At 35.8% G+C, this 27598-nt stretch overlaps 1 protein-coding gene across 1 annotated transcript in view; it reads right to left on the reverse strand.

Annotated features, from left to right (window-relative positions):
* HOMER1 (homer scaffold protein 1) overlaps positions 1-27598 on the reverse strand; it is a 109599-nt gene that overhangs the window by 42044 nt on the left and 39957 nt on the right. Inside the window, exons 4-5 of the mRNA XM_090276416.1 lie at positions 25897-25989; positions 10280-10419 (exon numbers count right to left, since the gene is read on the reverse strand). Coding sequence (XP_090132542.1) covers positions 10280-10419; positions 25897-25989 — 233 coding nt within the window. The remainder of the gene's footprint in view (positions 1-10279; positions 10420-25896; positions 25990-27598) is intronic.

A 27598-nucleotide genomic window follows, 5' to 3' on the forward strand; every position in this document is an offset into this window, starting at 1 on the left:
TAAAAATGTACAAATTAGTTTTCACTTCCTAGAGCATGCAGAAGAATATATGTTACCATATTACTACAGCACTTCTTATAAAATGCTACCTATTTAAAATTATGGTAAAAGAAATTCTGAAATTGCAAAAAAAATCCTTAAATCAGTTTTAAAGTAGTAGCTTTCCAAAACTCTGATAATGAATGAAGAAAATCTACTAAATACAAATGGAATGAACCCACCCAGATTTCATAAATTTTGGTAAAACTGTAGTTATGCTGATTTAAAGCAAAATCAACATCTGAAAGTAACATTTCTGCATACATCCTTAATAAATATCTGCTGGAAACATGTGTAATAGCAGAAAAATCTCTTAAACACAATAAAAGATACATTTGGTATCCATGAAATGCATCAATTCTAGCAGCACCATGACACTGTATTATCTAACCATTATAGGAATTTAAATTAATCAGTGCTTAAAAGAGCCTATTTTCCATTAATATAATCAAACTGTCATTTAAATTATCAGTATAAAAACAGCTTCACAAGTTACTAATGTCTATATATCTATTCTGAGTGCTCAAATATATAACAGCAGTTATATTTATCATACATGTATATTACTATATATCTGAGGATCATAAATTTATCATAAAATTAATAGCTTTCAGTATTATATTCTAACAGCACTAGAATACTATAAAATTAATTATTTTAAAGAGAATTTTAGATAGTTTTAAACCTTGAAAATAGAAACCTTGAAATTCATTATTATTAAGAAATAACAAGTAAATTTCAGAATTCCATATAGCTGATGCTATGAAGTAAACAATACTCTCTGGGGTGAAAGAACAAAACCTTCCCCCACATGTATATGCTAGTCTATTAGTATATAGCTGCTTTATTCAGCATATAACTAATCTAAGACTATTGACTCAAACGATGTGCTTAATACTCCAATGAGTCAGAGTGTATACCGGCTCAGTCTCAAAAGAATATTATCATTTAGTTTAAAAAAGAATTTAGATAAAATTTTAATATCATTTCCCCCAAAAAATTAGTAAATGTTTTCATCCTCTTTTTCACATCCCTAAACTTTAAAAGCATTTAAATATACTAAAAAAGTATTAATTTATTGAAACTTATTCAATGAGAATGTTTTTGCATAGTTTATGACAAGGACATAAAATAGTACTATATAGCTCTTAACCAAGGAGTATTGATAGCCCATTTATTTTAAAATTTAATTACACAGTATAATTTTAAAAAATCAAAGAACAGAGTAATTCAAGTAACCCTATAATGCCCCTAAGTTACATAGAAAATAAAAAGTTGTATTAGCTTTGTAAATATGTTTTTTAAAAGTTCAAAGTAATTTTTAAAAAGTATTTGTGAATAAAATTATATGTCTAGGATTTGCCTTAAAAATAATCCAAAAGTTCTCTGGCTGGTGTGGTTCAGTGGATTGAGCACTGGCCTGTGGACCAAAGGGTTGCCGGTTCAATTCCCAGTCAATGCACATGCCTGGGTTGCAGGCCAGGTCCCCAGTTGGGGGTGCATGAAAGGCAACCACACATTGATGTTTCTCTCCCTCTTTTTTCCCCTCCCTTCTCCTCTATCTAAAAATAAATAAATAAAATCTTTAAAAAAAAAAAAAGTGGAAGAGTCAGTAGGGATAGAAAGAAACAAGAGTGATCATTTTTTTGTAACTGTTAAGGCTAAGTGATGTATATGTTCATGAGAGTGCATAATAGTATCTTCTCACATAAATTTGAAAATCTGTATAGGTTTAAGGAGTAAATGAATTTTTTTTTATCTTTAAAGCTGAATAGTACTTTTTAAAAGATACACAAAGCTAACAGAGAGTCAAGAACAAACTACAACCACATTACTAAAATTTTCAGAACCAAATGAAAACCAGGGTATACTTTTGATATGTTAACTTATGAATTCATGAGAGTTAGGTATCAAATTTGAATTTTAAGAACAGCACAAATTGGGTTGGTAAGAAGCTATTACTACAATCAACTCTTAATTAACTTGAGTGACTAAACTTTGTTCCCTAAATCCTTCCTTTAAAAAAAATAGACATTTTAGTAATTATGCTGCCTATTTATCAGTAAAATGGCATCAACCAGAACAGAAAAATGTTGCAAAATATCTTTTTTGCTATTCATTCTTTTCTGTCAAAATAAGTACTATACAGGAAACATAGTCAATAATACTGTAAAACTATACATTATTCCCTCACTTATTGCGGGTATTACATTTTAGATCCCCCCACAATAGGTGAAAATCCATGAAGTAGGAACCTTATATTTTAGTATTTATATATATTTTTAAGGCTTTATAAACCCTTCCCACACACGTATAAACTGTTTCCAGTCCCTTATTAACCGTTCCCACTCCCTTATTAACCTTTTCCACTTTTATAAACACTACTTATGCTCTTAAACATATTCTATACTCTTAAACCTACATAACTTTAACAACATATGTATACAGTATTGCAAAATCCCATGATATAGCAAAAAATCCGTGATTAAATAATTAAATATAATATTTTTAAAAATCCCGCAATACAGTGAGGCCGCGATAAGTGAACCGTGATATAGAGAGGGACTACTATATATGGTGTCAGGTGGGTAGCAGACTTATGGGGTGACCACTTCATAAGGTAAATAAATATCTAACCGCTATCCTGTACACCTGAAACTAATATAATATAAAATGGCATTTGTAATTGAAAAATAAAAGAAAAAGTTTTAATGTACCAATGAAGAAAGACAAACGGTCTAAATAGGCCTTAAAAGAGATTTTAATTATCTTCATTTGCCACAAAAAAAGAATAGTGTATCAAGTTTAAACACTTGAGAGTTTCAGATTTAACAAAAGTTATTTTAATATTCATTCTAATTCATGAAACAGTGATTTTATTTCTACACAGGTCTCCTAGGATAGAACAGTTAACCTAGCACACATATAAAAATGTACATTACTAGACTTCCGGCCAAGATGGAGGCTTAGACGGACGCGCTAGGTCTCCCTCTACAACTAGAGAGGAATACAACTACTTCAAAACAAAGGATAACTAGAAATTCCAGAAAATAAAACTACACGGAAGCCCAACATATGAAGTTATAAACCAGCGGCGCCCTTTGGGCAGGTAAGAGCGAAAGGGGGCAGCACTGTTTGCAGTCGCACCTGGGACAGCGGCGGGGAGAACAATCCCGGCTGCAGTCGAACCCCCGGCAGCTCGCGACCCCAACGCTGGGGAAAGCAGCCACCACATCGCCTTGAACAGTGAGGCCCAGGGGGGCGGGAGGACGGATCCCGGTCTCCTAGCGGAATAACTGTGTGAATCCATCTTGGACCCCCGCCCCCAAAGAAAGCGCCACAGGGCTGCGAAATAGGTCGTGGACAGGCACTGGTCGCTGGATTGTGACGACAAAGCACCACCGCACAGCAAGAAAGGCTGCCAAAGGGCGCCGGTCGCTGGGTCATTACGAATACACAGGCACTGCCCCCTACAGCCGGCCCAAGAAAACAAAACGCATCTGTCAAAATGAGGCAGACAACTATAGAAATCCCGGTGGCACAGCTCACCAGGCAACAGATGGAGAACCTGACAGATGAACAGATAAGAAACCTGTCAGATGCTCAGTTCTGGGCCATTGTTATCAGGTGGCTTACAGAATTCACAAAAGATCTGGAAAAAGATGAGAAAGAAGCGAAAAACACTCATAACGAAAGGAACAAAACCACATACGAGACAGATGGTGAGGAAAAAAAAATCCAGAGTTCATTTCAACAAACTGGAATATGGAGAAGGAACAAGCAGTCAACCAATGCAGAGAGAGGAAATGGGAAGCAACAATGAGAGGATCAGAAACCTCTGGGACAGCTATAAAAGGCCCAACATAAGAATCATTGGTTTGCCAGAGAACGAGGAAGATGAACTAGAACTTGAAAAATTGAGTGAAAATATAATAAAGGAGAACTTCCCAGACTTGGGGAAGGAAATAGACTTACAGGTCCAGGAAGCACAGAGAATTCCAAAAAAACTGGACCCAGGGAGAGCCACTCCAAGACACATTATAATCAAAATGTCAAAAATTAAAGATAAAGAGAGAATCTTAAAAGCAGCAAGAGAGAAGAAAAGAATTATGTACAAAGGGGTCCCAATTAGACTATCAGCTGACTTCTCAAGGGAGACCCTGCAGGCAAGAAGGGACTGGCAAGAAATATTCAAAGTAATGAAAATCCAAAACCTACAACCACGAATACTCTATCCAGCGAAATTGTCATTCAGAATAGAAGGACAGAGAAAGTGTTTCCAGGACAAAATAAAACTGAAAGAGGTCATTAGATCCAAACCACTGTTATATGAGATGTTAAAGGGACTGGTTTAGAAAAAGGAGGATCAAGACAATGAAATCTAAAATGAAAACTGCATCACAAGAAACAACAGAAGCTAGGGAATTGAAACAAAGGCAAACTAAACAGGCAACGAGAGTGGAAAAAGAACTATAGGTACGGGGAACATATTGGGGAGAGGTCAACAGGGAGGGGAATGGGGAGAGGGAGGGAGATGATATAGGAATTAAGGATCATGGTAGGAGGGAATGGAATAGACAGAGAAAGGTTGAGAAGAACTGTATGCACAACTAATGGACATGATCTAAAAGGGGGGGACAACTGGAGGGAGGGGGGTCACCGGGTGGAGGGGAGCAGAGGGAAGGGAAATTGGCACAAATGTAATATTATAATCAATAAAACACATTAAAAAAAAAGAAAATAATATTAAAAAATCACACCCACTGAAAAAAAATAAAAAAATAAAAAAATAAAAATGTACATTACGGAAATGAAGTTTCTACTCTTAATGTGAATTTTACTCTGGAGTTTCCTATTTGGTTTTATTGTATTTCATTTATCGGAATTCCATAAATAACCTCAATTTACTTCAAATTACCAAGGTTTGGAAAATCCTAGGTTATACCATTTCTGAAGTCTCTTCTAATTGATATTCTGGTATTCTAACATTAACTACAAAATACATCATCTTTTGTCTCAGGAATAAATCAAAACAAGATCAGAGAATAAGTCTAAAATCTTACAGCTAAAATATTTTTACAATAGTAAGAAAACTGTAAGATTATGTAATGCCTTTAACGTAAGTAAAAGCTTAAATTGACCTGTTTAAGTTTTATTCTCAGAACTCAAATACCTCCATGGCTAACACAGGGGAACAATTTTTAACATAATTCCTGTTGAGTTCAATTTTTCAGCTGGTTTAGATTTAAATAGGCATGCTAATTTCAAAACTGCAGTTAGTTTTCTTCTATCACGTCAAGTTTCTTCTGTACAGCTTATCTTAATGCAATTACTCTAGGCTGGATCAAGCCTGGATCGAGGGAAGCACTAGTGCTCTCCTATTGACTGAGAGCAAACCTCCCTTGAGTGGGGAGGGGTGGGGGATGACCTTGGAGACCAGCAACAGGTTCATACTTGTCTAGGCTATTCAGTTACACATGAGACAGTGTGGGGAGAGGTTGTGTGCTGCTCAATGGACTGAATCGTATTCCAAAGTGTAGTCCGAGTTCTTGTCTGTATACAAGGAGTTAGCAGAATTTATTTATTTACATATGTACTTATTTCCTTTCCTTCAGATCATATCTGCCTCTGCTATTTTTCATCGTAAGTGCCTAAACAACCCTGATTTGTTTTGTTCTATCTGTGTCAGTTTCACCATTCCCAGAGGACAAACATCAGTGCATTTGTCAGGCAAGCCTATTTTGCACATTTTAAAGTAAAGCTTGGTGATCAAGATAAGTCTCGGGCCCCTCACAAGGTGTGCAAGCAGTGTATCGAGAGTTTATGGATGTGGACGTAGGGAACACGTGATAAATTGCCATTTGGTACACCTATGGTTTGGTGAGAGCCCAGAGATCATTCAAGTGACTGTTATTTTTGTATAGTGAAAACGTCAGGATAGAACAAGAAAAATAAATGTAAAATAGAGTATCTTAGTCTACCCATCAGCAATACGCCCAGTGCGTCATTCAGCTGAAATCCCAGTGCCAGTTTTCACTGAACTATCCTCTTTCAAAAAACAGGAGTATGGTGAAGAACTAAGTGACAGCAACGATGAAGATTTTGAAATTGAAGATGACTCAGTTCGTAAGGGATTCGATCAGCATGAGTTGAATGATTTGGCACAAGATTTGGGACTATCCAAAAAGGCTTCAGAACTCCTAGCATCAAGACTGCAAGAGAAAATCTTGCTTGAAAAAGGTGCAAAGGCATCCTACTTTTGATCAAGAGAAAGTGCATTTCTGAAGTACTTTGGAAGGGATGGTGGCTTTGTGTATTGCCATAACATACATGGTTTAATGGAGGAATTGGGAATTCCAATCTAGAACGCAACTGAATGGCCACTGGTCATCAATAGCTCAAAGCAGAGCTTGAAGTGTGTCCTCCACAATGGCAATTTATTTGGTGCAGTCCCAATTGGCCATTCAGTTTGTTTTCATGAAGAATATGAAGACATAAAGAGAGTCATTGATTTGCTGCAATATCACAAGCACAATTGGATCATCTGTATTGACCCTAAAATAGTCTGCTTCCTTCTTGGTCAGCAACGCAGATACACCAAGTATCCCTGTTTTTTGTGTGAGACAGCAGAGCTCGTGAGAAGCATTGGGTGGAGTCGAATTGGCCTCTAAGATTTGACCTCAAACCTGTGATCCAAACATTCTACATGAGCCACTTGTTGACAGAAAGAACATTATATTCCCACCTCTCTACATAAAACTGGGTCTCATGAAGCAATTTGTTAAAGCTTTGTCAACTGAAGGAGACTGTTTCAAGTATCTCATTTTGGCATTTCCTAGCCTGTCATTTGAAAAGATAAAATACCTTAATATGTATATTTGATAGCAGAACTTTACTACTTGTACACAGTTTGACTTACAGTAGCAATATATAGCCTTTATATGAATAAAATAACTCTAAATATTTAAACAGTATATTCAGATAACTCTTTATTTTCCTTTGTATGTACATCTTGTATGATTTTTGGGACAAAGGGAGGGTACCCTGTACCTTAAAAAGTTGACATGATAAGAGAAAAACGGGGGTCATTTTTAGATTCAGATGTCAAAAACTAGTCAAAAACAAGTGTCAGATCTAACTCAACAAAAATTGTGTTCCCCAATGTAATCTATAGATTTCAGTAGTCAAAGAAGCTCTACCTTCAAATCAAAGTAAATACCTCCTATTAGACACCCAGGAATGGAGAAAATCAACAGCTGACCAATCCCAGTTGGAAACTCCAAATAACAAGGATTAGCAAAAGAAGAAACATTCAGAAAACTTTTGGTGCATAAAGTAAACTAAAACAGCATTTATAAATGTTAAATACAAAAGTTCTATTTCTAAATGCTTCACTATTCAATTCACATGACTCAATTGTTAGCCAAAGAAATCAAGTTTATAATTATACTCAGTGTAGTTAAGTCTACTTATTAAATGGATATGTTAAATATAATTTAATAGCAAGGACATTTTCTTCCTTCAACATAAATATTTTTAAAAGTTGCATACTAATCACATTGTTCTTTAATTGTAATTGCGTATTTTAAAAACCTGTATGCTTTACAAATCATGTAGTCTTCAGATCAGAGGAACTAAAATTTTTCATGTGTTCAGTCATTTTTACAGCTATAGAGAAGCGAATAGGCTTATATTGCAATAATTAAAGCATGTTTCCTATGATTATTCCAAGAGATGGATACTCTTTATGCAAAAGTATCAGCATTTTTAGAAATTAATTAGAATAGCCTCACTAGCAAATAGTTTCTACTCATTTATTCCTATATATATGTATATAAAAAACTTACCTAATTTCTTCATTTGCCTGAGCTTGACCATGAGGTCCCTCAATGTCAGTCTCTAATATGTTTAATCCTATGACCCTAATAGTCAATATATTCTATCAAAATTAAGACTCTCATGAAAAAGAGTTTGGAGTATCTCATATCACAATTCTTCTGAATAAGCTAAAGAATTTGATTTTTTTTTAATTTATCATTTATTCTTGTATTTATATAATAAAATTTATTTTTTCCCTTTTATTGAATTTATTGGGCTGACAATGGTTAACAAAATTATAACAAAACTTAAAAACTCGTTCCAAAAAGATATGCATGAATTAGGAAAATTTTCTTTTTTGTGAAAATTACTGTTAAAAAGTTTCTGCATGACTAAAGACAGCATCATCAAAATGAAAAGGGAACCAACTGTATGGGAAAACACAATTGCCAATGATACCTCAGACAAGGGTTTGATCTCCAAAATATACAAAGAACTCATATGACTCAACACCAGGAAGACAAACAATCCAATTAAAAAATGGGCAAAGGACATGAACAGACACTTCTCTAAGGAGGATATACAGATGGCCCACAGACATGAAAAAATGCGCAGTGTCACTAGGCATCAGAGAGATGCAAATTAAAACCACGGTGAGGTATCACCACACACTTGGCAAAATGGCCATCATCAATAAATCAACAAACGAATGCTGGTGAGGATGTGGAGAAAAGAGAACCTTAGTGCATTGTTGGGGGGAATGCAGACTGGTGCAGCCACTGTAAAACAGTATGGAATTTCCTCAAAAAATTAAAAATGGAACTGCCTTTTGCCCCAGTACTTCCACTGCTGGGCATATACCCAAAGAATCCTTAATCACCAATTCAAAAGAACTTAAGCACCCCTATGTTCATAGCAGCATTATTTACAATAGCCAAGTGCTAGAAATAGCCTAAGGGCCCATTACTAAATGAGTGAATAAAAAACCTGATACATTTATACAATGGAATAGTATGCAGCAGAAAGAAACAAGGAACTCCTACCATTTGTGACAGCATGGATGAATATGGAGATTATTATGCTCAGTGAAATAAGCCAGTTGGTGAAAGACAAATACCATATGATCTCAGGTATAAGAGGAATCTAATGAACAGCATAAACTAATAAGCAATATAGAACCAGAGGCAAGGAAACATGGATCAGACTGAAAGTTACCAGAGGGGAGAAGGGAGGCATATAACAGTGGATAGAAAGGGAAGGGTCTAGTCAAAGAACATGTATGAACGACCCATGGACATGGACAACTGTGTGGTGACTGACTGTGGGAGCAGGGGGTGGGCTGGGCAGAGGAGGGCAAAGTGGGGAATTTGGACAACTATAATATAACAATAAAAAAATTAAAAAAAAATTATTGTGATGATGATGATGATGATGATTACACAGAGGAACCTAGTAATCCTTTTAGGGGCTAGTTAATAGTCCACATAGAGCAATGACGGGTTATTTATTTTTTTGGAAAATTGTTTTCTTATTTTCAACTATATTATCTAGTCAGAAGTTGCCAACATAGAATAAAAATTAACTTTAAGATAATGACTGATATATATTTGTTTACATTTGCAATACTGAAGTTTCACAGACCTCTTTACATGCTAAAAATATCAGAGTATGGCTCATAATTACTGTAACTGGTTTGGAACATATTTAGGGTAAATTGCAGACTTCCGGTCAAGATGGAGGCATAGGTAAACACAGTTTGTCTCCTCATACAACCACATCAAAATTACAACTAAACTATAGAACAACCATAACTCAGAATCATCAAAAATCAAGTTTAATGGAAGTCTGACAACTACTGAATTAAAGGATAAATATATCTGTTGGAAGCATCAAATTATTTAAAATTCATTAGCATGTGGAGTAGGTATGCAAAAAGAAATTCTGACATTAACATTAGCACATTCATTCGAGAAGTTACCCCAATAACTTGCTTCCTTTGTGAAAGCATACAGTGAGATCACCTCTAAGACTATGATAAACCTTAATTTCAGAGCAGGAAATTATTTTTTAAAAATTATAACCCTCAAGAACATATATGAAAATGGAAACCACATTAACAGAGAGGGTCTTTCAGTGAATGTATTAGACAATAAGATTAGGTTTACAACAACTGGTATTTTGTTTCACTGTAAAATGATTTGTACTGTAATTAGCTCAGTAGCCCTTTTTCTACATAAAGGAAATGTTCATTCCAGCCCATCTAGGCAACTATAAATTATTAAATGATATTAACAGAAACAGTTTATAAAGTCTGACCTGGACTTTTCACTCAGGTCAGACTTTTCAAGATTTATGCAAAGCCCAAATAACTTTCCAAATTTACATACTTTACTGAATCATGATGGTTGAATTGAATTTGTACCTATGTGAAAATGGCAATGCATTCTGAGTTGGTTCAGCCCTTGACTCTGAGTTCTGTGTCACATCAGGTGTTCTTTCATCGTCTGTCCCATTGATACTTTCTGGTGTTAAAGGAGACTGAAGATCCCCGCCTGCTGATTCCTTAAAAACAAAGGAGAGGGAGTAGGGGATAAAAAACGTGTTATACTTCTATTAAAATACACATTATCATTTTAAAGTTAAAACTGACTCTGATGTATGCCTACTTATGAACCATATTTCAACTGAAATTTGAATAGACTTAAAAAATAAAATTTGAAGGAGAAATAACTTTTCAAAGCAAAGCACACTCTCTGAAACATAACACGATTTAGAAATTTAGTTTCAAAGAACTGAAACACTTTTGAGTTTACATAAACAACTAATTGGTTAGAATAAAAGATATTCAAAGAATTACTTGAGAAGAAAAGAAGATGGCACAAAAAAGGAAGAAGTTATTTTATTTGGGAGGATAGGAAGGAAAAAATGAGAAGGAAATCTTCTAATAAGTTTCAATTTATCTGCCCTACTTCTCAATTCCTAAAATTATTTAGAAAAGCAATCAGAAATATTTCTATAACATATACATAATGATATTAGTGTATTTCAGCTTTTCCTGCCTGCTAACTCAAAATGGACTTATATTTTCTCACAAAATTTCCTCTTATTTCTACTTTTAATTAAGATTTACATTCAAGGTAAATTTGATTTATCCCACTGGAAAATGAACAGAATTTAAAATGAAGCTCAAGTTGACACTTATTCTTCCATTTGCCATTATCGGATTATCCAAATTTGATCTTAGAAATCAGAATGAGGGATCATTTGATAAAGCTGTTAACCAGCTGAGGTCCTAGCACCAAATACTTAAAGAACAACTTGGTGGGTCCCTTCTGATCTCTGGGCAATAAAACTTTACACTTGAAATATTAGGCTATTGTTAGGGAAGAAAATGAAAATATCAACAGGGAACTAGTTAGGTGTTGTGGACTCCAACAAGTGGGGTCTGTGGCATTGCAGATGAGGGGGAACAAATGCACACGGACTCAGTGAATCCTGTGGAGAAAAGGGACAGAGTGGCCACCTTCTACGTGAGAGGGTGCCTCGACCCTTGCCTGGACAGGCTTTTTATTACCGTTTTCAAGGCATTACACTCAAAAGAGTCATAAATTATCATTCTAAAGTTATTTTTAATGGTTATAGCTTACAAATAAAAAAGAAGAGATGTTGTGCATGTAGAGGGATAATGAGGGTGGGCAAGCTGGCCACGTCCTCTCTTTGAAACAGCTCAGAATAAACCCTAGAAAGTTACTTCAATGTTATACACTAAACATCTGTTGTTCTCAACCTTAGGGTGAAAGAGTTTTAGCAAAAGCAAGCTTTAAAGCAGCCTAAATACAATGCAGGCCTGATTCCTACAGGAAAGCTTATCTGTGGGTCTGGCTGCTGTGTGCCACCTTGCACCTGTTGGTTTTCCGGACCAGGGCTGAGCTACATTCGCCACTGCCACTCAGACCGGTTCCCTATAGTTAGGTATGCTCATAATTTGTCAACCTAGAAGAATAAAAGATATCCTCAAATTAAAAAAAGGAGAATATATGTAATACAGGAAAAGGCTTATTTATCATTAGAAAAAACATATGAGAATATAAGGATATATGTTATGGTAATTTCTGTACTTTACATAAAAATATTGTACAGTAAGAAGTGCTGGGAAGAAATGTGGAAAATATCAATGTGGTGAGACTAACTTTCTTTGGGAGAGCTTCTGGTTTTATACTGCTGTATATATTTCATATTTAAATAATTTTAACTAATAATACCATAATGCTATACATTATATAAGCTATCAAAGATCAAAAGACAACTCTTGATTCCACATTATCACTTAACTATTTTTCAGTTATTAATGGAACCTCTATTTCTACCTTTATTCACTCATTAAATCTTTCTCCTAAATCCTCTTTGTTTCCACTATCAGTCAAAACATGGATAACATTTAAAGTGTAAAGTGACAACATAAATTGTTTTACAACAAAGTCAAATCCTACTAAGTGAATAATGAGAACATTATCCAAATTGACTCCTTTTAGGTTAATTTTGGACCATATCAATTAGCAGAAAAAAGTTGAAGCAACCAGAAAGAAACTACGTTATCAACTTTAGATTCAATAAATCAGAACTATCTAAGACCTGATTCAGTGGAAATGATAACAAATTACCTTGGTAACTTGAAAGGACATAAGCAGCATTAGCAATTAAGGATTCACTTAGGGATTTTTGAGAAATGACTGGTAAGAGTGGGAGGAACTAAAGTAGATCAGGATTACGAGAGAGGTAGAAAGCCCTGGCCAGGTGGCTCAATTGGTTAGAGTGTCATTCCAATGTACCACAGGTTCAATCCCTGGTCAGGGCACATACAAAAATGAACCACTGAATGAATGCACAAACAGCTGAAACAAAGCGACATTTCTCTCTCTCTCTCCCTCTTTCTCTCTCTTTTTTTCTCTCTATCAACCAATAAACTGAAAAATAAAATAAAATAATAAAACAGAGGGAGGAAGAGTAGTAGTAGTTTGATTTCTGGTTCTTACAACCTTCGGGAGGAAAATTAGTAGGAGGGTTTTGAGGCATGGTCTTGAGGAGGATAAAAATGCTGACACTACAGAAGTAGAAAGACTGTTGTCAGAGGCAAGTTAAGGAGAGAAAGCAAGAAGAGGGGGAAAGGTTGTAACAATTTCAATATATCAGCAGAGCAAGCTTTTTTCCCAGAAAAGTTGAACATTAACTCTATTTAACAAGAAGCACATTTAATCATCTTAGAGCATTAAAATAAAAACAAAAGGCCAAAGCATGGTTTTTTAAAGTATATTTAAAAAATAAAATTAGTATTTGTTCATGAGAACCAGAAAATGTCTCAACAGTACATAAGGGCATAAAAAGAAAATGAAATGCTGTTGTCTTTCAACTACTCCACAGATAACCAAAAGTATTCTGTAAAACAATCCAGAAAATTTTATATATGCTAAGAATAGAACTGCTGAACTTGTTTTATTTACTATATTCCAAACATCTAGTTCTTTTATAATCCAAATTATAATTTCCTCAAATCAACTGTTAGTCCTTAAAAAACCCTACACCTTAAATAAAACCAACATTTATATTTTTATATAAAATATTAAAATAAAAAACTAGGAGCTGTATTTATTAGATAACAAAATTTGGAAAAAGGTGGATAATTTTTCTTTAGAAAGAGATTCCTGATTTTCGGTCAAGATGGAGGTATAGGTAAACATGCTTCCCCTACTCGCACAACCACAGAAAGAATTACAACTAGACCTCAAAACAAATAACACCCAGAACTGTCAGAAAATCGAGCTGTATGGAAGTCTGTCAATCAAGGATTTAAAGAAGCCACATTCACCAAGACAGGTAGGTGGGTGGAGATGTGGAGATCGGTAGAGAGGCATGGAGATCTGGTGTGATGTGGAAAGGCAGTGGCAGTGGAACAGGCTATCCCAAATTCATGTGTAGTGGCTAAAAATTGGGAAGGACACCTTGGGAACAACTAATACCAGTGCCAGGCCAGGCACACAGCCTAAGGGGTCCAGTGCCAGGAAGATAAATCCCCATAACTTTTGACTGTAAAAACCAGTGAGGGTTGGGGCAACTAAAGAAAGTGCTGGATTTTCAGGAGACGCAGCTTAAAAAGCCCACATAGACTTAAATTGTACATAGACCCACCCCCTCTGTGATTCAGCACCAGGCAATAGCTGGAATGGCACCATTTGCAGAGGGTGAGCGCCGGGCAAACCTCCAGAAGCCAGGCAGTGGCACTGTCCCCTCTCCAAGTCTTCCCCCTACACAGCCACAAAATGGTGAAACAGGCCGCCCCACCCTGGTTATTACTTAAGGCTCAAGGCTCCGCCCCACATGTTATAGGTGCCTTTCCTAAAATAGGTCACACTACTAAGACAGGGAGTCAAAGTGGCTCTACCTAATACACAGAAACAAGCACAAGGAGGCTGCCAAATTGAGAAGACAAAGAGATATGGCCTAAATCAAAGAATAGAACAAAGCCCCAGAAAAAGAACTAAATGAAATGGAGATAGCCAACCTATCAAATGAAGAGTTCAAAACACTGGTGATCAGGATCCTCAAAAAACTCACTGAGTATGGCAACAAAATTAAAAAGCCACAGGAAGTAATTATGGCTACACTAAGTGAAATAAAGAAAGATCCACATGGAACCAACAGTGGAGGGGATGAAGCTAGGATTCGAATCAACGATTAGGAACATAAGTAAGAAATAAGGATTCAACCACAACAGCAAGAAGGAAAAAGAATTAAAAAGAAAATGAGGATAGTATACAGTACCTCTGAAACATCTCCAAATGTACCAACATCTGAATCATAGAGATGCCAGAAGGAGAAGAGGAAAAGCAAAAAATTGAAAACTTATCTGAAAAATAATAAAAGAAAACTTCCTGAATTTAGTGAAGGAAATTGACATACAAGTCCAGGTGGCACAGAGCCCCAAATAAGCAGGATCCAAAGAAGACCACACCAAAACACATCCAATTAAAATGCCAAAGGTTAAAGATAAAGAGAGAATCTTAAAAGTATCAAGAAAAAAGCAGATAAGTTACCTACAAAGGAGTTTCCATAAGACCATCAACTGATTTCTCAAAAGAAATTTTGCAAGCTAGAAGAGACTGGCAAGAAGTATTCAAAGTGAATAAAAGCAAAAACCTACGACCTAGAGTACTCTCTATCCAACAAAGGTATCATTTAGAATGGATGAGCAGATGAAAAAAAACAAAAAACAAGTAAGCAAACAATCAGAACAGTAACAGACTCATAGATAGATCATTTGGAAGGTTATCAGCTGGGATGGGGAAGGGAGAGAACAGGGGAAAAGGGGCAGGGATTAAAAAGCATAATTGGTAGGCACAAAATAGACAGAGGGACGTTAAGAATAGTATAGAAAATGAAAAACCAAAGAACTTATATGCACGATCCATGGATATGAACTAAGGGAGTGACTGCTGGAGGGAATGGGAGTACTGGGCTGAAGGGAGCAAGGGGGGAAACTGAGACAACTGTAATAGCATAATCAATAAAATATATTTTTAAAAAGATTCTTATTGATATGGTTAGGCATTTTTATAAATTTTTTAAAAAATGTGTTTTATTGATTTTGCTGTTACAGTTGTTCCAATTTCCCTTCTCTCTGCTCCCCTCCACCCGGTGGCCCCCTCCCTCCAGTTGCCCCCCCCCTTTAGTCCATGCCCATTGGTTGTGCATATAGTTCTTCTCAACCTCTTCCTGTCTATTCCATTCCCTCCTACTATGCTTAATTCCTGTACCATCTCCCTCTCCCCCTTCCCCTCCCTGCTGACCTCCCCCCAGTATGTTCCCCATACCTATAGTGCTTTTTCCACTCTCGTTGCGTATTTAGTTTGCCTTTGTTTCGATTCCCTAGCTTCTGTTGTTGGTTCTTGTGATGCAGTTTTCATTTTAATGTTCATAATTTTGATCCTCCTTCTTCTAAAACAGTCCCTTTAACATCTCATATAATTGTGGTTTGGATCTAATGAACTCCTTCAGTTTTATTTTGTCCTGGAAGCACTTTCTCTGCCCTTCTATTCTGAATGACAGTTTCTCTGGATAGAGTATTTGTGGCTGTAGGTTTTTGATTTTCATTGCTTTGAACATTTCTTGCCAATTCCTTCTTGCTTGCAGGGTCTCCCTTGAGAAATCAGCTGATAGTCTAATTGGGACCCCTCTGTACATAATTCTTTTCTTCTCTGTTGCTGCTTTTAAGATTCTCTCTTTATCTTTAATTTTTGACAATTTGATTATAACATGTCTTGGAGTGGTTCTCCCTGGGTCCAGTTTATTTGGAACTCTCTGTGCTTCCTGGACCTGTAAGTCTATTTCCTTCCCCAAGTTCGGGAAGTTATGCTTCATTATTTTTTCACATAATTTTTCAATTTCTAGTTCTTCTTTGCCCTCTGGCAATCCTATAATCCAAATGCTTGGTCTCTTATAGCTGTCCCAGAGGTTTCTGATCCTCTCCTCACTTTCCTTACTTTTTGTTTCCTCTTTCTGCACTGGTTGACTGTTTGTTCCTTCCCTATGTTCCAGTTTGTTGATTTGATCTCTGGATTTTATTTCCTTACCACTTGTCTTGTATGTGTTTTCGTTTGTTTCAGTATGAATGGCTTTCATTCCTTCCCTGTCTTGTTCCAAATCTTCTGTTAATTCTGTAAGACACCTTATAACTATAGCTCTGAAGTGAGCCTCTGAAAGGTTTCCTATTTGTTCATCTGTCAGGTTCCTCATCTGCTGCATGGTGAGCTGCGTCACTGGGATTTCAATCGTTGTCTGCTTCATTTTGACAGATTTGTGTTTTGCTTTGCTTCCTGGGCAGGCTGTAGGGGGCAGAGCTCCATGTACTCGTCACTACCTGGTGACCGGTGGCAGTCTGCAACCTTTTTCACTGTGCTGTGGCACTTTGTGTGGGGGCGGGGGTCCAAGATGGATTCCGCCGTTATTCTCCACTGGGAGACTAGGATCCATCCCTCTGCCCTCTGAGCCTCTCGGTCCGAGACAATGGAGGGGCTGCCCTTCCCAGCGTTGGGGTCACGAGCTGCCGGGACTTCACTACAGCCAGGATTGCTCCCCCTGCCGCTATCCCTGCTGCTACCACAAACAGCGCTGCCTGACCTTTCTGTTCCAGTTCCAGTTTCGCCCCTCCTACCCATCCGGACAAGCACCGCTGGTTTATAACTTCATACGTTGGGCTTCCATGTAGTTTTACTTTCTGGAATTTCTTGTTATCTTTTGTTTTGAGATAGTTGTAATCATTTCTATTTATAGAGGGAGACTGAGGATGTCTGTCTAAGCCTCCATCTTGGCCGGAAGTCCTCGCATTTTTATAAATTTTTATAAGGAAAAACATTATCAAATAATATCTTCTTTGATATGTGTATGTAACTGTGTATATAGATACCAAAGTTGATAAGAAAAAACTAAAATATAAAACATAACTAAAAACTGAAATTTAATGACCTTCTATCATCTTCATAACCTTATTTTAAGAAATAAAACACTCACATCTCACTTTGTTTTGGGGAAACTCCCCCTAAATCTCATACCAAAACAAATAATTTGAAAAAGAACAATTAGAGTCAAATGAATTTTTTATATTAAAATCTGAGAGAGTATCAGGAAAGCTAAAAACAATTACAGTCAAATGAATTTTTTATATTAAAATCTGAGAGGGTATCAGCGAAGCCAAAAGGAGTCTGAGCACAGATGTAAGATTCAGGAAGTGCTGCATCTTAAGAATTCTCTCTTCCTACCCATTATGAAGTAGCAAGAAAGCCTTATCCCCTCCAAAAACAAAAACAAAAACAAACCAGAAATATTCTGAATTACATGAAAAAGGAATGACCTAGGCTCTCAGTCCAGACCAGGTCTTCATGGTGGTATCACCAACCTACTCTCAGGTGTATAAGGGGGGGCCCAAAAAAAACTCCAGAATTTACTTATAAAAATTGTGTATTTATTCTTATATATTTGAACTTCAGTCACCTTCAAAGTACTCTCCATCCGATGCAATACACCTTATACAGATGTTTTTTCCACTGCTCAAAACAGTTTTTGAACTTGATTTGAGGCCTTTTAGAGCTTGTTAATTTTTGTTTCACCTTTTCCACATCAGCAAGACGTTTCCCTTTGAGGACATTTTTCATCCAGGGAAACAAACCAAAAAAAAGCCTCTTGGGGAAAGATAGGGTGACTAGGGAGGGTGCGGCATGGGGGTCGTGCCTTTTCTTGGTTGAAAACTGCTGAACACTCAGCGCAGTGTGTGCAGGTGTGCTTGTAAATCACCCATCATGAAATGGGCAAATGTACTGAAAAAGTCTTCAAAAAATTCACTGAAACTGAATGTAGTCTCTCACAATAACGCCAGCTGGTACCCTGATACAGATAGGTTCCTAGAATACTAACCTAGTGGGGGAAGCCTGTACTACAAGTGGCCCGCCCTCTGTGAGATAATTCCAGATTTGGGGGAGGGAGGTCCTCCCTCGCATGAGCTACACTAGAAGGGTGAGGTGAAGCAGGATGGTTGTGGTGGCACTGACTCTCTCCACAAGACCAAATACCAATGTCTTTCCCTTCATTAATAAAGCCTAACATTAAAGTTCCTGCTAGCTTCATCCTTTTTGACTTAAGTATAACATTCTTGCAAGAGTCATTCTATTTTATAATCTTTTATATTTAAGTGAAGATGAGAACACCACTTTTCCAAGTAGAGGCTGTGATAGGAAAAATTGGGGGAGAACCTAATGGTTTTGAGTTCTCATGCTCTGGAAATGGAAAGAAACACCAAGAAAGAGACACAGAAGAAGAGTAAAAGGATACATAAAGAAAGATGAGGCCAAGATCAAATGTCTACTGAATTAAGTCATTCCCTACACCAGTCACCATCCAGAGCCCCCATCTCTGAAATCCCATCCCTGACAACCATAGACATTCTTGTAATCTGACTCTCTAGATTAATTCATGCTCTTCGTTCCCTATGTAAAAGTGACTGATGCCCAGGGCTCTGATTTTTTTTTTTAGTAATTCCAGTTTTTATTGTTATTTTTTTTTTGATCTTTATTGTATTTTTTAATTACTTTTTAGTCCCCTTATACACCCCTCCCCACTCCCAGCAATCACCACACTGTTGTCCATGTCCATGACGACTCTGCATATTTTTGTAACTAAGAGGGGAGTTAAATTCTTAACAAGTCAGTTATATTTATATAATTATATAGCTAAATTAAATATTATGTAAATTAATGAAATCTGACTACAAAACTAGAATGTTATATTAATGAAAACCCCAAATTAAAATGCCTTGAAATGAAAAGGTAAGATAAACGGCTAAAAAAAAAAAACAACCAAATTAGGTATATATATTATTACATACCTATAAAATAAACTACCATATAATAACATAAAAATGCCTGAAAATTTTATTAATATTACATTCAGATTTCTTTGCAAGTTCCCACAGTTAGCTCTACTTTGAGAAAAAATATGCAGTAAATTGCAGACAATTATCAGCATAATTTATCTAAGAAAGACAATTTGGAATTTCATTGAACAGATTCATATTCAAAGAAAAGGCTTCAACTTTAAATCAAAATATGGATGAATAAACATAACTATTGAATTTTAATTTATAAATTTAAAAGAATTTTTTAAAATAATTCTTTACATTAACAGACTTTTTAGATGAACTCATCAGCTGATTTTGATTCCAACAGATAAAAGGGCGTGTGCTGTATACCCTCCTGTCCTCCCAACCTAACCCACTCCCTTTCTACCTACTCTTCAACCTCATCAAGACTTACCATCTCTGGCCCACTGCTAATATTATGCTTTGTCAGGCTCCACCTGGCTTTATGTCTCTCCATACACCAGAAAGCCAATCACCTTAATTATACTCACTAACATCATCACTTTCCAGGCTTCCTTTACCTTCTATAACACTTACCTTGTCAATTGCCAATTCCATACAGAATGATCTTTCATTCCCTATTCCTATGTGCCCAAGCTACCAAGAGCTATGAGGGAAGATACTGTTAAATATGCTGCTTAGTGTTATGAAGATAATTCTGAGCTCTGACTTTACTTATGCTCCTAAAGTGCTGAGTAATCTTTAATTCACCTACTCCCATTTGACTTTTTTTTTTCCTACCTAAGAGCTGTTCCAAACCTCTGTTCAAGCCTTTCCTCTTTTCAGGTGTCCATCTTTTCAGTGAATTATCTAATTCTTCTTTCACTGAGAAAATAGAAATAAACTGGCACAGACTTCCTCAATCTCCATCCTATCTGTATTTGAATCAATTTTTATCTTTCCCTCTTGTTTCAGATAAAGTGGCTAATTTGTTTCCATCCTCCCCACAACTGCCCCAACAACAGCACCTTGTGCACAATGCTCCATTAATGATCCTTCCTTTCTGTCCTTCTCTCTCCTTCCTGATCCTTCCTTACATTTAAAAACATCCACGTCATTCTCACACATAATCAAGAAATAAATTCTTAGATCCACATCCTCCTGAGAGTACCATGCTAGCACTTTTTCTTTTCAAAGAGAAAAAAATTTTTTTGTTAACTTATATTCTCGTTACCAAACATTTTGGTATCAAGTATTCTTGATACCGAGGTCACCTCCTTTCATTCTAGAAACTACCTCATAATGCCCTTCCTTCACCAAGTCCACTGGTACTTACAGTGAGCTCCAGTTTATTTGGTTAAAGTCCTCTTAAGTCCCATCCTATTGGAAGTCTGCCTCTGACAATGCCAAATCTTTGCCTACAACTTAAAATGCTCTTCTCTTGACTTCTGTGCTAACATTCTCTGCTGGTTCATTTCTTTCTTCTCAGTGTCTTTCTCTATAACTCCCTCAAATTTCTTTGTTTTATTTTATTTTTTTAAATAATTTGTTTGTTTATTTTTAGAGAGAGGGGAAAGGAGAAAGAGAGGGAGAGAAATATCACTGTGTGGTTGCCTCTCACTTGTGCCCCCAACTGGGGACCTGACGTGCAACCTAGTCATGTGCCCTGACTGGGAATCGAACCAGCGACACTTGGCTCGCAGGCTGATGCTCAATCCACTGAGCCACAGCAGCCAGGGCTCCCTCAAATTTCTTAAGTGACAATCTTTAAGTGTTAATTTTTGACCCTTGTCTCTCTTCTCTTTCCATTCTATTTTCTTTCTGGATGATACCATTCTCTCCTACAGATTGAATTTCTATGTATTTAATGATGACTCTTTTTTTTTTAATTGAATTTATCTGGGTGACATTGGTTAATAAAGTTATACGAGATTCAGGTGTACGATTCTATAATACATCATCCGCATATAGTATTGTGTGTCCACTATTGCAAGTCAGGTCTCTTTCCACCACCTTTTATGCGCCCCCATTCCCTTTTCTATCTCCTCCCCTCCCCCTATTGATGACTCTTGAGACTCGGCTCCAATTCCAAATTTCTAACCACTCACAGGACACATCTACCTGAGTGTCCATTAGCTTACAAATTCAATATCTGAAGTAGAAATCCTCTTCTGAATTTCATGCTACAAACTAAGGGTAGAAGTTTAAAAACATCTAATTCCTTTATCACCCTCTCTTACCCTCACCATGCCCTCAATTCCCACATTTCCTCCAAATTCAGTTAATGTCCCCATTCCTATGTCTATTCCCTCCTCTCTATTCTCACTGCCAATACTTAGTAGGTAAACCCAACAGAGAAATGAATGAAGAGTGTATTGAGATAAGTAACAGGATTAGAGACACTGAAGTCCACTGTCCTTACTTTGGATAGAAAGCAATAATATCCACAGAATTCTAGTGAAGTTTTCCTGAGGTCTTAAAAGTTATTGTGGTATCTGATTCAGTAAAATCACAAATGTGATTTTAATATGATACTAAGAAAGTACCATATTAATTTATAGACATTCCCCAATTCTAATGATATATTTGTGGGCTAGATATATAAGTAATACAGTTCAGGGTAGTAACACTTGGCTAATACAGACCAACTTTCAAAAAAATTCATTTCATTTATATCAAGCAATACCCTTGTTAAAGAAAGTCTAAAACACAAGATTTTTTGAATTTGCCATGTCCTAAGAGATCATATAGTTCAAACCTCTGACCTTATGGATCTAAGAACTACAACCCAGATAAGTCAACTGACTTTCACAGGATCAAAGAGCTAGTCACAGAGATCATAATAATCAGTTACAATTAACTAGTGCCTCATTTGGATAAATAACAATTTATCATTAAAATAAACATTTAAAAATTTTAGTATTTATAATAAAGCCAAAGAAACTGTTCTTTCTTTACAAACACACACACACACATATATATATATATATATATATATATATATTTCACTTTTTCTATAAAGTGAGGTCTTAAAAAACTTGAGGAAAATAACTAGACTATTAAAATATAAATCCAAAGAGCTACTGCAATATATTTAATGTTATTCAACATGACAATTTAAATGGGAAAAAAACCATAACTTCTGTTTGGCTGCAGACAACTGATGGAGAACATACTTTACTCAATTTAAAAGTCTTAGACAACTGACAGCTAAAATTTTTTTTCTAAGCTCCAATGAAGAAAAATTTGGATACTATTTGATGATATAGCCTTTTTATCTTCAATGTATATTCTGAAAGAACTGCCTAACAAGTTAACTAAAATACAGTATTTTTACTATGACCCATATAAAAAATTTCAGGAGTAAAGCCAATCAAACTCTTGCTTTTATATAAAATTGAATGTTTAAAAGATTTTCATGGAAACATGAGAACGTAAGATCTTCAACAAAGAAAAAGTTCTAAGTTAATGTCTATGATTTAAAGAGGGATGTGAAAGAAACTAATAAGTGATTCAACTTATTTCTAAAGATGCAACATTAAGATTATCTGACACGATCACACATTTATGTCAAGTGTACATCCTTAGTTTAAAAGTCTAAGAATGGAGAAGTGGATAACTGCTCTAAACATCAGACTCCTTTCATCACAGACCTTCAGAGAGGTGGAATGGTTTATTTAAAGCTCTGCTACACAAAGTGTGGTGCCCAGATTAACAGCATCAGCATCTCTTGGAAAACGTTAGAAATGCAAATTTTGGTCCCATCTCAGCCTTACCAAATCAGAAATGCTGGGGGTGGGAATCAGCAGTTCATGTTTTAACAAGTCTTCCAGGGGATCCTGATGCAGGTTTTATTCAGTGAAGGAATCTGTATTTTTCTAAATAACTTTTATGTGCCAGATCCTATGTCAAGGCTTTACATTATTATCTTTACCATTACAACCATATCATCAACAACAACCATTACCATTTATTTAGCATTTAATTCTCACAATAACCCACTTTATAGACTTTTAAAAAACAGTAACTTGCTTAAGACAGAAACTAGTATGGGTAGATCTCAGATTCAAAGCCAGAATCTAGTACCATTATTGGAAGACACCATCATAATGCCATTTGTCATAACGTTGTCATTATCATACTTAATCCCCCCAACCATCGTATAAGGCAAGCAATGTAATACTCAGGTTAGAGATGTATAAGCAATCTTCGCAAGATCACATAATGACAGAAAAAGGATGCCTAAGCTTGTCAGACTTGAAAACCCATACTCTTACGCAGTTCATTATCCCTCCTCAAATAAAAACAAAAGCTATGTCCAACTAAGTGTATACTATTATCAATGATCCCATTTAAGCTCCTGATCCTGTAGCTGAATTCCAGAGTAATGTTTTATTCTCCACGTAGAGCATTAAGTTAGCAGATTTGGTTAAAACAGTGAGAAGCAAGCTCTGTTCTCTAGCTGAACAGGAGTGGAGTGGCCAGTCTCAAACATTTCAAACTAAAACAAATATTAATGACATCTGCAGTGGACTGGCATAAGAAGAGGAGAAAAGATAAATGGAAAGAAGTGCCTCTTCTTTTCTTCACTATTTCTCTGGCTTCTGTACATTAAATTAACAGACTTCAATTGTTCTGAAAAGATAAATTAAAGCCAGTACATTTTGGCTCTCAAACACTGATGAATTTATAGTATTTCTTTATTTCTTCTATTTTATAACATTATTCAAATAACATCTTGGATATGTCCCTTCAATGAAAGTAAAGGCTTAAAGACATTCCTTCCACCAAAGAGGAGCAAGTATCTTAGCAACCTGTAATAGTTCATGGCCAATTAAACAAAAACAAGTTATGGTTAGTGAAACAGAAACTAAGTGCAATGGCAAAGTGTAATCCATTATAATGTTACTGGCGCCCTTTGAGTATTCTCTTACTGAATGTGCGGCAGCAGCCTTTTATAACACTAAGATCATTCACCTGAGGAACTGAAGTTCCCAACATGTATTGGTACCAAATTTTAAATGGGTTTTTATGGTTACAATATCACCTTATTATCAGAGCACTTAGGGAATATACATTCAAGGGAAATTTCAAAATGATCATTCATGGTATTCCAGGTCACTGTTAGTACAGAGGAGGTATAATGAAGCTTCAATTCAGAATACACCCTTAGTCTGTGAGAAAATATGCACTTTAAACATACTTAACTAAGCTCTCCTTTCCTTTAAAAAAATAAACCCAATACTCTGTATACCAGTAGGGTTTGCCAAATAAAAGTTTGGTGCCAGCGTGGGAGGAAAAGGAAGAGCAAGGTCTTCTAAAATGTTCCAATCACTTGGCTGGTCACTAAATTCCAAGGCAATTCTTATTTCATTCTTCAAGAAAGTTTTATGTAAATCTGCTGCTACTGACATTTCAGAGAAACATTTGTTCATCTGATCTTCATAACCTGAGTAAACTTCAAAAACAATTACTACAGAGGAAAACTCAGCACAAACTTGAACTCTACTCTTAAGATGACAATTAAAATAAAAATTAATTTTACAAAAGCCTGATATTAAAAAGCAGAAATAATTGGCATTCTTTATGAATCATACTATGTACATTAAAACCTTTATAGAAGTACTGAAATATAATGATTTAATGAACTTCACTTGGAGATATAATTAATTTCCAACTGAAGAAAGATTATGATGAACAACTAACAGGTATTATTAACTCATTTATCAAAGAAAAAAGTAATACTTGTATAAAACCTATAACCTTTGGGTCTTAGTGCTGAGCATAAAGTAAGATGTTCCAACTATCAGATTTAAGTACACTTTAAAATCAAGTAGAACAAACTGTACTGTTAAATTTTTATGTATTCTCTGCCTATTACGATGTTTTGACATCTTAAAAAACCTTTCTGTCTGCCAATTCTTAGAGATAGCAACAGACTAGAGTGGGAGCACGCCTATGATGTAAAATTAATGAATCCAGACCTATACCTCCTCTATCTGGCCTATGCACCCCAGGTGACAATATTCCACTGCCTCAGTCATCCCAGGGTCAGGTACCAAGCACTATGGGCCAGCTGATAGTTCAGAGCCCACAGAAATTATTCAAAGTAGCAAGTCCTAAACTGATACCCTGCCCTGCCATTCCCATGGAAACCTGAGTACAAGCTCTACCCTCAGCTTTCCCTGTGTTCTTGCTTTCTGCCTCCTGACCACCCTGAGCCTTCCCTGTGGGCCTCTTCTATCTAGAACCTGTGAGTATAATAAGCTTTTGTTTTCCTGAGCCTCTCCTGTGTCTCTTCTAGTAGCTACACCTCAGTGACCATCACTAAACACACAGTATAACACAATAGGCCAATCTATGTTCTATATGTACGATTGTTTTTAAGTTGTATGCACATTTTTTTAAAAATCTGAGTTTTAATTACTAAGCTAATCCCTCCCACCTGACCCAGATTCTAGTAGGCATATAAGACAAAAAACTTTCTTTCTCCGCTAGTACAGATTAACTGAACAGTACACTTCTTTGTCCACTTTGACAATCACCTTAATTTTGCCACTATTTTCTTAACTCCGGTATAAAGGATACCATCTAAAATGAACAACGCTCATAAATAAGAATAGAAATTTAATACCCACCTGTGAAGGTGTACTGGTAAGTTCCATCTTTTCTTGTGATTTCTCCTTTGCAAGTCGAGCAGCTTCTTTAAATTCCTGAAACTTTTCTGCAAACTGAATGTATAAAAACTATATAGATTAACCAAACAAAAATAAGTCACAATGATCGCTTTTACCTTAGTTTTCTTTTATTTTCTCAATAACTGACCTACCCCCTCAAATCAATTACAAGTGTAATATGAAAATGGCAGAAAAAGAAACTGAATACCAAAACATTTGTACACTGTGAAGTACTTTGACAAATCTCATTCAAAAACATCACAATAGAACTAAGTTAGAATCTGGTGTCAGCTAGCTTACCTATGTCTCTCCTTGGTTATTCAGATACACTTTACTAAGACCAAGGTAGAAGAGTACAGGTTAGGAGTGGAATCAGTAAAGATGGGCCTACTATGTTTGTTTATCACAAAGAAACTTTAATCTCTTAACTCTCAACTTCTAAGCATCTCAGTATTTGGAGCATGTTTTTAACTTTTACTATAATATAAACTCTTGTATTATGTAAGATATTTTATTTTCAACAACACAAACAGCAACATTTACTATTATCATTAACTGGCATTAATAAAACTTCACTTCTAAAGATTCCTAAATAGCCGATGTACAGCAGCAGAAGGAATAATTATGTCTCCACAAAGGTCTTTGAGATTGATAACAATTTAAAAATTACTATACATAAATGCTATTTCTTAGGAACTAATAGAAGTCTATATATAAAGGTCACAGCCACAAATACTATCTATGTTTTGGAAGTAGTGCGTAGTTTACCACTATTCTAAGAGAGAGTAACTTAGGGTTACAAAATAACCAAATTAAAAAATCTAAAATCTCTATGCAACTTAAAATACCTATAGAACTGGCAATAAAAATATGAAATGACAGTTCCCTCCTTTAACCCCATAAGCCAACCTTCACTTCATTTCCATCTTGGGAAGAAAAGCTTTGGTAGGAAAGGCTCTCGATACTCTGACCTACCTTTAGAAGATGGAGGAGGTCAAAATTAAAGTTGTCATTACAACTTTTCCTTCTTGCCTTAGACCTTGTCACCCCACCTACAACTTTTAGATCAGGGAACTGAATCTGTATCACTCTACTTCTCTAATTAAACAGAGTATCTCCTTACAGAAAGAAATCTGAATACAAATCTTAAAAGGTCTTATTCATATTAGTGGAAATAAAGTAAAAACAAAAGCATAATTAATTTCTTTTTATGTAATCTGTAGTACACAAAGATTTTCTTAAACTAATTTAGCATTCTCAAGTAGTTAATTTTAAAACCCTTCTCAACTTTTTAAAGGTCTATGCTATTGTTAATTTTTAAAGGCTTAGGTTTCCATGATAACAAAATACAACTCAGTAAGCACTATAAGTTGTAATTTTCTGCATACATCACCTATAGGAGACCACACATTTCTCCTAAGATTGCTACTCCCCCTTACTTTGGAGATGCCTTTGTCTAAAATTGCCTTCAGAGCCTTCTCCACCCTCTTACAATGCTTTGCATTCATTTATGCATTTTAATGATAAAACATCCCAGAAAATTTACATGTTTGCTTCACTTATGTAAGATATTATAAACTCCTTTGGGTCCTTCCTCCATAGTCTATAAAACATCAACATTAGTCTTCAAGAGAGCTTGGAAAATAAATCATGATTTTGTCAT

This window comes from Furipterus horrens, unplaced genomic scaffold (assembly GCF_987537825.1).
Source record: "Furipterus horrens unplaced genomic scaffold, mFurHor1.1.pri manual_scaffold_5, whole genome shotgun sequence".
In the NCBI taxonomy this organism is placed as follows: domain Eukaryota; kingdom Metazoa; phylum Chordata; class Mammalia; order Chiroptera; family Furipteridae; genus Furipterus; species Furipterus horrens.